At 44.8% G+C, this 13,609-nt stretch overlaps 6 protein-coding genes across 6 annotated transcripts; 2 read left to right on the top strand and 4 right to left on the bottom strand.

Annotated features, from left to right (window-relative positions):
* Nucleotides 1-1,268: 1,268 nt before the first annotated feature.
* On the bottom strand, nucleotides 1,269-2,033 carry N7462_010366 (uncharacterized protein; the record flags this gene model as incomplete). Its single annotated transcript, XM_057082080.1, has 1 exon — nucleotides 1,269-2,033. One exon carries the CDS (start codon nucleotides 2,031-2,033, stop codon nucleotides 1,269-1,271), a length of 765 nt encoding a protein of 254 aa, XP_056929120.1.
* A 1,521-nt stretch (nucleotides 2,034-3,554) lies between these two features.
* On the top strand, nucleotides 3,555-4,020 carry N7462_010365 (GFA family protein; the record flags this gene model as incomplete). Its single annotated transcript, XM_057082079.1, has 2 exons — nucleotides 3,555-3,642; nucleotides 3,749-4,020. 2 exons carry the CDS (start codon nucleotides 3,555-3,557, stop codon nucleotides 4,018-4,020), a joined length of 360 nt encoding a protein of 119 aa, XP_056929119.1.
* A 1,358-nt stretch (nucleotides 4,021-5,378) lies between these two features.
* Nucleotides 5,379-5,873, bottom strand: N7462_010364 (Cupin 2 conserved barrel; the record flags this gene model as incomplete). The annotated part of the gene is made up of 1 exon (XM_057082078.1): nucleotides 5,379-5,873. The coding sequence occupies one exon, from the start codon at nucleotides 5,871-5,873 to the stop codon at nucleotides 5,379-5,381; it is 495 nt and encodes a 164-aa protein (XP_056929118.1).
* Nucleotides 5,874-6,518: 645 nt separating this feature from the next.
* N7462_010363 (uncharacterized protein) lies at nucleotides 6,519-7,529 on the bottom strand (the record flags this gene model as incomplete). The annotated part of the gene is made up of 2 exons (XM_057082077.1): nucleotides 6,519-7,433; nucleotides 7,488-7,529. 2 exons carry the CDS (start codon nucleotides 7,527-7,529, stop codon nucleotides 6,519-6,521), a joined length of 957 nt encoding a protein of 318 aa, XP_056929117.1.
* Nucleotides 7,530-9,107: 1,578 nt separating this feature from the next.
* Nucleotides 9,108-10,326, top strand: N7462_010362 (uncharacterized protein; the record flags this gene model as incomplete). Its single annotated transcript, XM_057082076.1, has 4 exons — nucleotides 9,108-9,248; nucleotides 9,294-9,631; nucleotides 9,739-10,210; nucleotides 10,258-10,326. 4 exons carry the CDS (start codon nucleotides 9,108-9,110, stop codon nucleotides 10,324-10,326), a joined length of 1,020 nt encoding a protein of 339 aa, XP_056929116.1.
* A 1,230-nt stretch (nucleotides 10,327-11,556) lies between these two features.
* Nucleotides 11,557-13,011, bottom strand: N7462_010361 (cardiolipin synthase; the record flags this gene model as incomplete). The annotated part of the gene is made up of 5 exons (XM_057082075.1): nucleotides 11,557-11,689; nucleotides 12,036-12,300; nucleotides 12,372-12,688; nucleotides 12,766-12,896; nucleotides 12,934-13,011. The coding sequence occupies 5 exons, from the start codon at nucleotides 13,009-13,011 to the stop codon at nucleotides 11,557-11,559; spliced, it is 924 nt and encodes a 307-aa protein (XP_056929115.1).
* Nucleotides 13,012-13,609: the final 598 nt, after the last annotated feature.

The raw sequence follows: 13,609 nt of genomic DNA, 5'->3' as shown, positions 1-13,609 counted from the left end.
GCAACACTACTTATCACCATATTTTCGCTACGGTCAAAGCACCGCGGCCTTGACGAACTTTTTGTGCTGAGATAAGCTCTTGCAAGTTGCCTGCCGAGTATCTTACCGAATAATCGGGAATAAGGGGAGTGTGAAATCTACAAGTAAATGGTTAGTTGGATGCCTACTTGTCTCTTTCTTAGAATAATTATATTTCAAAATAGGCAACTGGTACCGCCTTTATCATTGACGAGTGCGGGTAAGCACCCCAGAGGCTGCCGAGACCCTACACACGGCCAAACAGATATACGACAAGACCATTGATCTTGATGTGTGGGAGATGGTCCCTTTTTGAATATTCACAGGCTCTCTTCGGCTCTGCTATTATTCCCCGATTGATTGACTGTCCTTTTTTGACCATGAAAGAGTGTTTCTACTATCCTCAACCTGAGCATGTACTTCATGAAAATCGAAGCAATCGTAGACCTTCGTAGCTTGACTGGATGAGCCCTCTAACTGGGGTTATGACCGAGTGGATCAGAGATACGGATTTAACCGATATGAGCCACCTTCCAGTATTTGCATATTTCATGTTCCCCGAGCAAAGCTAAGATTTCGATACTTGAGTGATTCAGATGGAGGCGCATTCTGGGATTCAGATGGAGGCGCCTGCCGCCGTGTAAGGCATAGCCTGTGCCACAGCTTTCTTTTCCTTTTTCACAATACTAACCTCAAAGCGTCAAGCCTCTGAAGTATCGGACTGACTCCAAGGGGAAGGAATTCCCGTGGGGTTGGAACTTACTATTAATCGCGCTGAAGTTCTATAGCCAAGCCCCAGTCTAATCTTTGAGCAATCTGCGGCTAAAAGCCTTCAGCCTACATATCAGGCAGTCCTAGAACCAGTATGAGCAGCTATAAATGAAATAAAAGATAGCTCTAATATTCATCGGTCTTTTCAACGTTGTATACTAGCAGTTCGGTGTCACTGCTTCGGCATCTTTTGGAAGAAGGCGCATATTGACCCCTTCTATTCGTTGGTCTTGGGAGGAGACATAGATCCTCCAACCCTCATGAATGCACCTAGATGTGTTCAGAACCTAAATCAAAGCGAGTGCATAAGAACAAACCGGCATAATATTAGAATAAAGATGGGCTACTTCTGACAAGCTACTATCATGAACTGGACGAAAATTCGCAAAGCAAGCATGCAATCATCCGTGCCTATCAATAAAATTTAGAACACCACAGTGTGATGATATTAGACAGTTAAGGGCTAGATAAAAGGAAAGTCATTTCCAAAACAGTATCCTGAATAAATTCACCAGTGTGGAGCCCCTATCTTCATCTTCATCATCGGGCAAAGAGATGCCCGTCAGTTGAGACGTTGCGATCTGCGCAGTACGGATGCCATAACTTATGTCCACGCAGCTGTACCGCGGTATTTCCACGAATTGGCCAACAAAGCCCAAGTTCGAAGTTTGCGGAGGTATCACCCCTGGACGGTCGGTTGCGGAGCGGACCAGTAACATAGAGCTCATTCGTGGCATAATACGAGGAATGGTCAGAGTTTGGTGGATCGGCGAAGAATATTTCAGATGCCCGAGTACCTCTTTAGTGATTTCGGCACCGGAGCAATGTTTCATCTGTTTTTGCACATAGTTGCCATTGCGTTGTGGGGATAGCATCAAGCCCCAGATCACGTGGATGTCTTTTGGCTGTTGACTGAAGACTGGCTGCGTAGGTATACAAAGCCTTAGCCCCCAGTGGCTTTCTGATAATATGATGAAGGTTCCAGCTTCTGCATGGGTCGCTATCGAAACTAGGAACTCCCAAAGGCATGGGTCCGCCGTGGTAGTTGTAAAACAAGCTAAAGTCGATTCATTTTCCCGGGTGCAAAAGTTGTAGGGATTGCCAAATGGGTGATCATTAGTCTCAAGTTCCAACCAGAGCGCCCAATTCTCATCATACTCTTCGTTAGGCTCGATTGACTTAGAGATGGGAGGAGAATCATTTGTACCAATTGATGAGCCCGAGACAGTGGATCCTAGCATCATTATGACAAAATCGTCTGTACCTATTTTCTTCGTAATTTGAAATCCATTTTCGAGGAGACTCAGTTTTGAAACCTTTCGCCGACCGTCTTGTATAGTGGTATCAATATTCGTCACTTTTGTATCAAAATGAAAATCCACGCCTAGATTCCGAAGATGGAGGTACAAGGGTAAAAATATCGACTCAAATTGGTAGTTCCCCGTGATATCTAAGCAGGTTAGGATACTCAGAAAGTGGGTTTCTTGGAGATATTGACACAGAGCTCGTCTGAATTCAGTAGCACTGTGCCATGGCTGGAAACCGAATCTAGTAGCGTAAGGCCAGGGTGAAGTAAAATAATCGGGGATTTGCTTACTGAGCTGTCCAAGTAGCCCAGAATATGCTTTGAAAGAAACTATTGGGCATAACATCTTTAATTCTTTTTCTCCCCAGTCGTTTCTCGCTTCTTAGCACCAATAGGGCTAATTTAACCCGATTCTTGATGCTCAAGCCCAGGCTTTTTAGAGATATATAATCTCGCCTATTAGACCTTTGGATTAGAAACCTAGTTCCTTGATGGCGGCCAGTAGGTGTATGACTGGCTTCTTCTTTTTTGATTTCGTCCAGCACCGTATGACCAGGCGATTTTTCTGATGGAATAGTCGCAAGCAGCTCCTTCAAAGGCGACCCGACCGGAACAGGTAAACATCCCGCAAATTGGTCATATCCATGTACGGAGTCACCGTTATGGTGTAAAACTGCACCGAAAGAGATGTGTGAATCCAAGATATGAACATTTTCTGGCGGTAAATTGGCATGTTGTACTAGATATACCGCCGATGCCAAAGATGCAGTTCCGCTTCCAAGGATCCAGGCCTCAATTGCGAGCCGGGATCTATTTAGTTGAGGTTGTGATCCGTCCATTGATTGATGGAGACGGTGGATGAACAACGGAACTTTGAAGAGTTAGGGGTGCGGAAATACGAATGTCTTCATTCGTCCATCATTTGTCCATGAGGATATATTATCAATTGTCGGTGTAAAGCCGATGTATAATAGAGTGATAATCGAGTCAACATTTAAAGGAGGATTCTAGGGGGTCTCAAAACTTCCAGAGGCTCGGGAATATAGCTGTCACCAGACTGCAGAAGACTGATCTCTCGGCTCGCATTTCCATTATCGATGGCCAATGAAGGTTGGACGTGGCATCGAGTGGTAACGTCAGCAGCCCGCCACCTAAGTTAGTTAACTAACAACTTAGTTCTTAGTCGACTATATTTAACCATTAACTTTATCTCTTATTTATTTCACGTAATGACGGCTGACGAATTGGCATCGTCCGACCGAAGGGATTGAACTACAAATGCCGCTTGCATCACCACTCATCACTAGAAGGTCACGGGGTAAGGATGAAAATTAAATATGAGGCCCAGTTCGCCGGAATGCTTTTCGTTGTATTTGATATCGAAGTTTCACATCACGCATATCAATCATAACATTTCTACACCCATACACCTTTTCAAATACAGGAAAACCACGTCAAAATGCCTAAGGGGTCCTGTCTATGCCAGAAGCTTCAATATGAATATCAAGGGGAGCCTGTAGTGAAGGCAAGAAAAGTCAACATCCCTAGTTACAGACTAATCACTGATCTCAGTATACACACAGGCAACTTGCTACTGCTTGTCCTGCCGCAAGATCAGTGGCGGTACTAACTCTGTCAATCTACTATTTCCAGAAGACAAGGTCCATGTCATTTCTGGCTTCGCCAAACAATTTACTCAACTTCATGAAAGCGGCAAGAAATTGACTATCAATTTCTGTGGCGAATGCGGAGGTACTGTCTACAAGACACACGAGTCTTTCCCGGGGAGTATTATTATTCTTGCGGGGACACTAGACGATCCTGATGGACTTGAACAGTCAAAACCGAGCCAGGAATTGTTTTCTAAGCACCGTGTCTCATGGCTATCAGGCTTGAGCTGGGCCGAACAGAAACAGGAATTTTGAACGACCAAAAAGTGGTCTTTGTTTTGAGATAGTTTGCATTCAGTTTTTCCTCGACTACGGATATGCAGAAGCAGTAACATTTTTACAGCCCATTTTGGTGAAATTAATTGCGAGTTTGACGTAAGGAAAAGGTGTTTTATCGTAATGTAAATTGAGTTCAAAGCTAAGTCTAGAACTTAAGTCCCTGTTCCCAGCGACAATAATTCGTTGAAGCATTTAAAGAGATCTGCGGGTGATGAGGCAATATCAAGAATAACGGTCCCTGTTACGAAAAAAAAGTGGCCGAGACTGCTGACGATATTATAGTCTTGCCTACTAGACATCTGCATCAACTCCGCCCCGCTCTTGGGCCAACCTCTCTGGGTAGAGCGTTAGCATACCATGGACAAGGGCTGTTCTTACCTCGCTATCACCACACGATAAAGTACTTAGAGTTCGTATGAATTAATACTCTTCGGGCCGTAGCAAGATATCTAATTACTGGAACATATCATATACGTTTATCTATGTGACGCGTTGAAGCAAGACCTAAATTTGGGACATACAAGCCGTGTTCAAAGGACAAGAGAATAGTTTACTGTATGCATTTATTGTAGAAAGAGAATCTCGCAGAATGTCTCATGTCGACGTCAGAGTTATCTTAGCAGGGGTCTCTCTCCGGTCCAGACCCTTGACCGTTTCGCAACCCTGGTTAACTCCTGTCTTTTCCCCAGAAACTTTACCTATTCATGGGTCACGAGTACCATGATCTGTTTGTACTGTTTGATCATCCGCTGGCGGGTCAGATGACTGCGGATAAGTGAACCAGACTCTTGACCCTCAAATCACGGCGAGCATTGGAGGGCTACCCGCAGGGTAAAGTCTTTCGACACACATCAGCTTAAAAGCCTGGGTGCACGGCATCACCATCATCATCACTAGACTTTGACCATTTGACATGATGGTTTAGGAACAGAAAATTTCTTATAAATTGACAGTTCGTATGCGACGCTTGTCTACCAGACCAAATCTGGTGCTAATCTATTAACTGACTGATTGTTTTGATCCATCCAAATTCGTTTTGGCTATCGAACACTGCTCTGCCCGATAGCTTAGTTGCTTTACTGAATCAGGTAATTAGTTTGTTGAGAGTAGCCGGGAGTAATCATCGGAAAGCTCAGACAGTCGGTTTCCAAGTTCATGAAGCTCGACGTTCATCTCAGTCACACCCCTTGACTCGCGTCACTCCCATTTCCCCCAATTATGAGGGTAAACGAGAGATTCATATTACCGCCAAGGTTTGTCACTACTATATTTTGATAACAAAGCAGAGCCATGTATCTTCCTATCTATATATGCAAGTAACAGTCTGCATCCCCTCACAGCTTCGCCTTCTCCCGTACATTCCCATCACTCACACCAACATTTGCTTGATCCCAGTCACCTGAAAATCGATAAACTACATCCTCGAAGGACCCTTCCGCAAAAACATAGAGCCACCGTAGTCTTTCTTCTCCTCGATTCACAATCCCATGTTCGGCATCTCCTGGGATAAACACCGTGCTCCCGGAACTAACTCGACTGCTTACCCCATCGATCGTGATCTCACCTTCACCCTCAAGAATATGATATATTTCAGCTTGTTTGTGTCGATGGGCACCAAGATGTCCCGTGTGTGGGGGACAGATGGCAATCCCCACGCTAAGATCAGAGGTGTTGGTTTTGGGTGCTGAAAAGAGGGTATGCCAGGAAATTTCGCCGTGGTGGGGGTCCGGAAAGGACTCGGGAGGCGTGTCAACCATATATGACGTGGGGAGGATGAGGGCAGATGGTTTTTGAGCCGCGGCTGGGATCTGCTCTTGGCGTTTGGGCATTTTGAATGAATACCCAAAGGGGGAGGATAGATCTGCATGTAATTTCCGATCGATTTCTTTTGGCCTTTGGTATTGACATTATTCTTGAATCGTCTTTCTGATGACTACGGAGACTTATACTTGCTCGCCTTGAGCTTACCCCGCGTGCGACAATATTATATGGGAAAGGGTTTCCTGTTTGGGTGGGAACTTCCATGGAGGATTCATTCTGGGCCTATAACCCGATGGAGACGATGGACCAATATAATCGAGACAGTGTGAGATGGCGTGCTAATATTTCCCAGGCACTACTGCTGATGTACCAATATGGTTGGGCATAATGGGGCTAGGGACGGGGCTACGGGCCAATCTCATCAGAGCATGAGGAGGCATGGGATTAATAACCTGAACAAGACTTAGTCTGGTGTCAAGGGCTTCAGTAGTCTCGATGAAGGGAATAATGTAATTGATGAGATTCTGCTTTTTGGAACGTTATGATGACAATGAATCAAATGATCGTAGTTCGATAATCTTTTGGGTGCCCTTATGGCTTCATATTATGGAATTCTATATCCTTTGAACTACAAGTAAATCAATGATCACATTTTCCTACTGTGGCATTCAACAAGCGACAAAATAATTCACTGCTGACATAGTTCTCGATTTTCATGCATGATCAACAATCTGCTCACTAGCAATACCACTGATACCATCAATTGTCTTCCTTTTCACCAATTCCTCCAGCGTGTCTTGAGACGACATCTCAATCCCAAGCCATTCATTATCATTCTCCACATAGTGAAGCTGATATTTAGAATCAAAATACGCACCCGCCATAAGAAAGCTAATCGCTTCCATACTGAAATCCCCCGCTTTCACCCTCTTCGCACCTTCCGTCATCCTATGAACACTTTCCTGCTGGACAACAGTCCACGCTTCAGGATGTGGCTCACAATTCATGATAAGATTAAAAATCTTCTTTTGGGTAATGATTGTATCGTGAACCTGCACACAACGACCAACCACCCGCTTCGGCTCTTTGAAGACTCGCGCAATAGCTTTCGCCGTAGTAAGAAAGGACGAGGTACTCATGGCAATTTCTCCGTCATTGATCATATCCATCTTTCGATTCTTGAAATCAACAACGAACGGTATATCAAAGATGTACTCCAGGAATCCACCAGGTGAAACTATAGTCCACGGCAGCTTGTCGGATCTTTCGTCGAGATATTCTTTAATCTCGTTGACAGTCACATAAGGCGGCAGGGATCGCAACTTCGGTCCGTTCTCTGATTTAATGCTCACCGCGTAGTCTGCCGGGATGAAATGCTTGATACCAGTTGCGATGCATGCATCGATCAAAGGCTTCTGAATAGGTACTGCTGTTCCGGACACGGTGGAGACAACTGCGTCGTAACCCTGTATAGCATGTTGAAGGGACTCGAGAGAATTGTAGTCTACTTCGGATACTGCTACCCCGTCTGGTAGAACTTTAAGCGACGCTGTAGACCGAGTGATAACTTTCACGTGGAATCCAGCTTTTAGCAGTTCTCCGAGCACAACAGACCCAAGTCTACCTTTCTGTTTATTATGTCAGCTGAGTTGATTTATACGTAGCTTTTATTATTGACCCACGCCTGCTAGTACGACTTTCTCGATGGCAACGGACTCGACCATAATTCGTACTGATGGTTTATGATAATTATCGAAATTAGAATATGATAACATCAACAGCATTGAGGCTTGTTTTATATATATATATACATATGCGCGTGGAACATTCGCACTAACTTCCTAACTTAGGAAAGCTGCTGGGTCAATGTGTGACTTTTGTTCCTAAACTGCTCCACATGAGAGCTTCTCCCACCTTGGTAATTAGCTGTTCACTAGGAATTTGCATACGTTTCCGCAGTTAGGGGCCGCAAATGCAGAGACAAATTGCGTTGAATAGTTTACGTGAACAAGAAGTTAGAAGCTTGTAGGTAATTGGGACAAATTATAGATACACAATATATATGAATTTATTTGAATTTGTAGATTCAGTTCAACATGACAATAAAGTCGAACACGAGAAGAGTCAAAAAATCAGTTGATGCAGTGGGGAAATAGCCTACGATAAGTTTCCTTCTGATTAGAGGATATTTCTCATGGTACCCTGTCTTTACAGATATAGCTTCACATCTGCGATAGAGAGAAATACAACTACTACACCCTTTCGCTCAGAAAGATTCTGTTTCCTCATTGGGAAACCGCCCTCCATCGTGATGTGTGATAGATTAATGTCGAGATGGGGAGGGAGGTGAGGAGGTGGTGAGACTAAGTATTTGATCTGTCATCGATGGGTAAGGGGGTCTAGACGCGTATCTCCACTTCGTAGCCTTGCGAGCCTTGCGAGGGGCTGGATTTGGGCAACCAATGAAAGGTGCCGGAGAAACATTGCCATGTAGCCGAAAATAATAATACGTACTGGAGGTTCGGATTTCAGAAATCGTGCGCTATGACCGGTTCCTCGAGAAGGATGACCAAAAGTCTGTCTGCCATAGAATAAACCCTAGAGACGTATTTTGTTCTACTTAAGCTTACCGTATTTGTCATTACTAGCTCCATGCTCCTCAAATGTGCGTCCATACCTCTCAATACCAATCCTAACTGCGCGAATACGGTGATTTTAGTGGAAAATTTGTGCCCCGCACGGAAATCATGCAAGTGAACACCTGCACCTTTCCATTCCCGGCTGTATGAACTAATATTTCATCCAGGGTACTGCAACTACAGCCGAGCGGTTTACGATAATTTACTCCTCTTACTTTCAGCCAAAATCACGGCGTACGTCTTCACATTGTCATTCTAGGATATCCTCTGGAAGGTCAAGGGCGCCCAGGGAACCCTAGCCTATTATTATTATTCTTGGCTTATGTGCTGAAGTTTATCTAAGCTTATGGGCTGAATTTATCGGTTGAACTGTTCACTTATATTATTTTGCATAGGTCTGACGTGCCACACATAATCAGAATAGGAAATAGCTCATCTTCTCTCGATTGGCCACGACTATATTGCCCACTTCTCATATGTAACTGGCGTTCTTTATTGGATGAAACAAATTTAAACAAATAGATTCTTGGACAAAAAACCCCCCGACTATTCCGATTTTCATAGTGCTTACGAAATACAAATAGTGCATGTCTGCCACTCAAAATAGGTTTCAAGCATTTTCACTTTGCTTTTCATAATCGGAGTCGGTCACAATAATCAAAAATGGATAGCGTCATTAGTCAGGTCAAAAAGTTGGCTCAGGATGCGGACGAGGCTACTAGGAAGAAGATCCTAAATGATCTTCGCGATCTAGCCTTATATCTTGAGACGCCGCAGGATACGATGCAGAGAATATCCTATCTGGTTCGTCTAGCCTTTTATACTGAAGCGTGTCTGATTTTGGTATAGCATCTGCAGCCACCTCTCGTTCGAATTGGACTGGACTTAAAAATTTTCGATATCCTTGCCGAAAGCGATCATCCACTGACCGTAAAAGACTTGGCTGCGAAGACAAATGCCGCACCAACACTACTAGGTGAGTTTCCATCAACGATCATGTTATTTCTCAAGTTGGATTTATGGCGAAATCTCAAGTTCATTTTCCTAACCTTGGAGATAATAGCCCGTATTCTTCGATATCTTGCCTCAGTTGGGACGATTAAGGAGATTGATGTCAACACGTTCTTTGGCAATAATGTTACCAATTATCTGAGCGATGAAGGTATTGGTAGTGCTGTATACCACAAGTAAGCTCATGTCTCCTACACATTTTTAATTTTGAGTTATCACTTTCTATCTCCCAACGACAAGGGTCGATAATCCCCGTCCGGCTTCTAACTTTATCTCTTTGTAGTGTCAATACCGTTGCTCCTGCAATTTTCGCCCTACCAGACTTTTTAGCAAAAAATAAATACCAGGACATTACAAGTCCAGTCAACACACCTTTACAACAAGCATTCAACACGGATCTGCCGGCATTTGTTTGGGCACAGACACAGCCTGACCGAATCTTCCACTTTAGCAAGTTCATGGAGGCCGATCAACGTGGAATAAGTCAATGGTTTGAGGTATATCCAATTGAGAAACGGTCCGAGAACTTGAAACCAGATCAAGCCTTGTTTGTGGACGTTGGAGGAAACATCGGTCATCAAAGTGTGGAGTTGAAACATCGACTACCTCATATCAAAAATGACATAATTCTCCAGGATTCGGAAATAGTTCTTGCAAATGCCATACCATGCGACGGAGTAAAGCCTATGGTTTTTGACTTTTTCCAACCTCAAGTTTTAAAAGGTGATCATCGACCTTCACTCTTCTGGGTGACGGTGTGTTGGATTATTATTGGTGTGAATATAATCTAATGAGACAATAGGCGCGCGAATCTACTATTTCCGAAAGATTTTACACGATTGGGCCGATGAAGATGCCCTCGAAATTTTGAAAAACACTATCTCAGCTCTGGAATCAGACTCTGTGATCCTTATTGATGAAATGGTGTTGCCTAACTCTGGTGTTCATTGGCATGCGACCCAAGTTGACCTTGTTATGATGTCCACACTTGCATCTCAAGAGCGTACAACTGCACAATGGCAATCCCTCTTGGACAAGGCAGGTCTTAAGGCACTGAATATTTATACCTACTCCACTTTGTACCATTCTATCTTGGAATGTGTACCGGTGTGAAGAGACTGGATATTTCGTTTTTCGAAAATGGCTCAACAGTAGCCACAGAATCACTTTGACTAGGGATGACACTTCTGTGCTGTTACATTTGGATTCCTTATATTTTTTGCAAGGTCCGAAGCCATTCACCAGTCAGTGTTTTGTTAAAGCTGTGTTGAAGGAAAGTCATCGGAGGTAGCAGCGTGTACGAGGCTGATTACAAGAGTGAATCTTCAGTGTCCTTTATTCTATGAAATCAGGTTATTTGTCGTGACGAAAATCTGTTGAGTTTTATGAGGGACTCACTCCATTTCAATATAGCGTAATGCAGATGCTGGCAAGATTTTGGAATCGGGATGGATGGTTTTGGCGACTAGGAAGTTATCTTTTTGAAAATGGAAAGACATCAAGGATCTTCCCGTCCCCTTTGTCATAGTATACCGATTGCATTCATTGCATATTGTAGAAGTAAATGGTGCCAGTGAAAGAGGCCGAATGGAATCGTCGCTGACGCCCTTCGGATGGAGAGAGGGTCACGGAGCAGTGGCTAGCAAGACTTGAACAGCCTTTGCCTGCCCTAAATGAATCATCGGGAAATCCCGCTGGTCCCCATGTACGAGTAGAACATTCAAGGTCACCAGGTTAAATGAGGCTGGTGTTCTCAACTCCAGATAACCCTGTGCCATCATCTGATATTACACTTAATCTATCATGTCGTCCCAACGCTTTCCCGGCGTCCTCTATGCTGAAGTTCTCGCTGGGTGACTGATTTGCGGGATTATGGAGCATGAAAATATCAAGAAGTATTACGTATAAGGTTGAAGGGAACACTGTCGCCTGGTATTATGTACATCTAGGGACTAGCGCGGAACTCCCTCAATGAGTCTGAGGCTAATCTTTTCAAAAGAGCCAGAACTTTAGAGTAGGGCCAATTTAGTGAATGCGCTTATATAGAAACTCAGCCACCTATTCAAACCAAGTGCCGGATTAGCGGCGATGGTTTTTGAAGTCATTGAGGGGGACGCTTAGCTCCAGCCTGTGCAATTCGCTTCTGCACCTCCTCTTTGGTCAGAATCTTCACTGCATTCTTGGAGAAGACATAACTTAGGCCGGACCAGATCGTAGTCCCTGCTACTAGATACCTGCAGGACGATTCTGTAGTTAGTAAACTATGCAGGCATAGAAAACAAAATTTCGGGGCGAGAGCAAAATTAAAAATAAAACAGAAGAAAATAAAAAACATACAACAGCAGGGATTCGCTGGTGGTCACCCACCCAACTACTAACCTGCCGGCGTGTGGCTTAAGTACGGCTGAGCGGACGGGAAGCCCTGTTCTCCACACCCTGTGGTCGTATGTGGTAGAAAGACAGACCGACTGGTCTACAAGGACGGCCCCGCCCATCAAATACCCAACAACAAAACAATGCAGGTTTTATAGGGGGAAAATAGCATAAAATAAATGAACAAAAACTAGGGGTATCACTTACTGGAATCCAGTCATGGCCTCACTCAAATGCCACGCACTGATTATTGCCTCAGGCACTACAGGCAAAGCGATCGCACTTCCGACCAACACCAATTGCAGTGCCGTATTGATCTTGGAGATTTCCGTCGGCTTGACCTCTGCCGACGGGAGCGAGAAGTCCCAATACCGCGCCATAGTCTTGGGCGGCGGCAGTGAAATCCATCGGTAGTAGATAGCGGAGATGGCCAGACCTACATCACGCCCAAGAATAATCACCGCTAGCCAAACTAGGATGCACTGTTAGAAAGAGGGATGGAGACATAGACAAGAGAATGAGGGTCGATCCACTGCCACATACCAGGAAGAGATCCGTTAACCGCCAAGCAGGCCACTCCGATCGTCATGAGCAGCTTGTCAGCCATTGGATCGATGATAGTGCCCACCACTGTCTGCAGATTGTACCGTCGGGCAATATAGCCGTCGACCAAATCTGTAACGCCTGCATAGGCAAACAGCGAGAGGGCCGCTGCATGGTAGTCATGGACCAGTAAGTATCCCACTACAGGGGCTGCCACTAGCCGGGAAAAGGTGAGAATATTGGGAACAGTGTAGATGTTCTCATGGCTTTGCGGGATAGGAATCTTGGAGAGAATTCGCTTCGTGGCGGTTTTCGGGCTGTCGCTTGTTAGTCGAATGCCAGGTAGTATACACCCCGAGCATAGAAAACCAAAGGAACAGGAAAGGAAACCTACAGGTCAGCTGTTTCATTCTTCAGATCGTTAGGTGGTTTTGATGTAGACCGTCTTTTGTGCACAAGACCAGAGGTGGAGACAATCGAAAAGCCTGTACGTGCTTTTGAATTCCTGGTACGTCCGGAGTCAGACTAGAGAAAAAGTAAAATCGCATCAAAGACAACATACTGGACTGCAAGCCGGGCTGAGTTGCATGTCTGAATCCAACGGGGGTTTAATCCAGCTCTTAACTGGGGTGCCCGGCATGCATGTGGCCGAGATGCAAGACAGGGACTGCCTTGAAGCGGCCGGAATCCCCGGTATGCTTGGGACAGTGGCAATACACGGGCTGCACGTAATGGAAGCATTATGATAAACAAGAACAAAAGGAAAAGATAGAACAGTTGCACAAAGAGTGGTACAGGCAAATTTAGAGATAGCGACTAACACATGCTCTGCAATGCTGTGGTAGGAGAGTGCTGGATCAATGTGGTGCGTTGTCTGCACAATGAGCAACAGGTGATGCCTCAGGCCAGGTGCTGCGAAAGAAGGTAAGCTAATCCAGTGAAACCAGCGAAGACACTTTGTTCCTTTTGTTGCTGAGATAAAGACCGAACGCAATATAGTACAGGTGAAAAGCTGATAGGGCACGTGAGCTGATGATTCCTAAGGTATGGGGGGTAAAGGGGGAGCAAAATGAAGCTTACCGACTAGCTGCAAGCTTGAGGATCGTCTTCCGGGGAATTTCATACAAAAAGGAGCATGCCCCAGACAGACTGATCTGTGATGGCGAAATTCAAGCCGCGGCCGCGGTCGATTTCAATGATGGACATCGGACTAAATATTCCTCCGGCCGTCTCTAGTA

The sequence above is a fragment of the Penicillium macrosclerotiorum genome (assembly GCF_028827735.1).
Source record: "Penicillium macrosclerotiorum strain IBT 26536 chromosome Unknown utg000010l_segment0_segment0, whole genome shotgun sequence".
Classification (NCBI taxonomy): domain Eukaryota; kingdom Fungi; phylum Ascomycota; class Eurotiomycetes; order Eurotiales; family Aspergillaceae; genus Penicillium; species Penicillium macrosclerotiorum.
The sequence above is the reverse complement of the archived record's forward strand: the minus strand, read 5'-3'. Positions and strand labels throughout refer to the sequence as shown.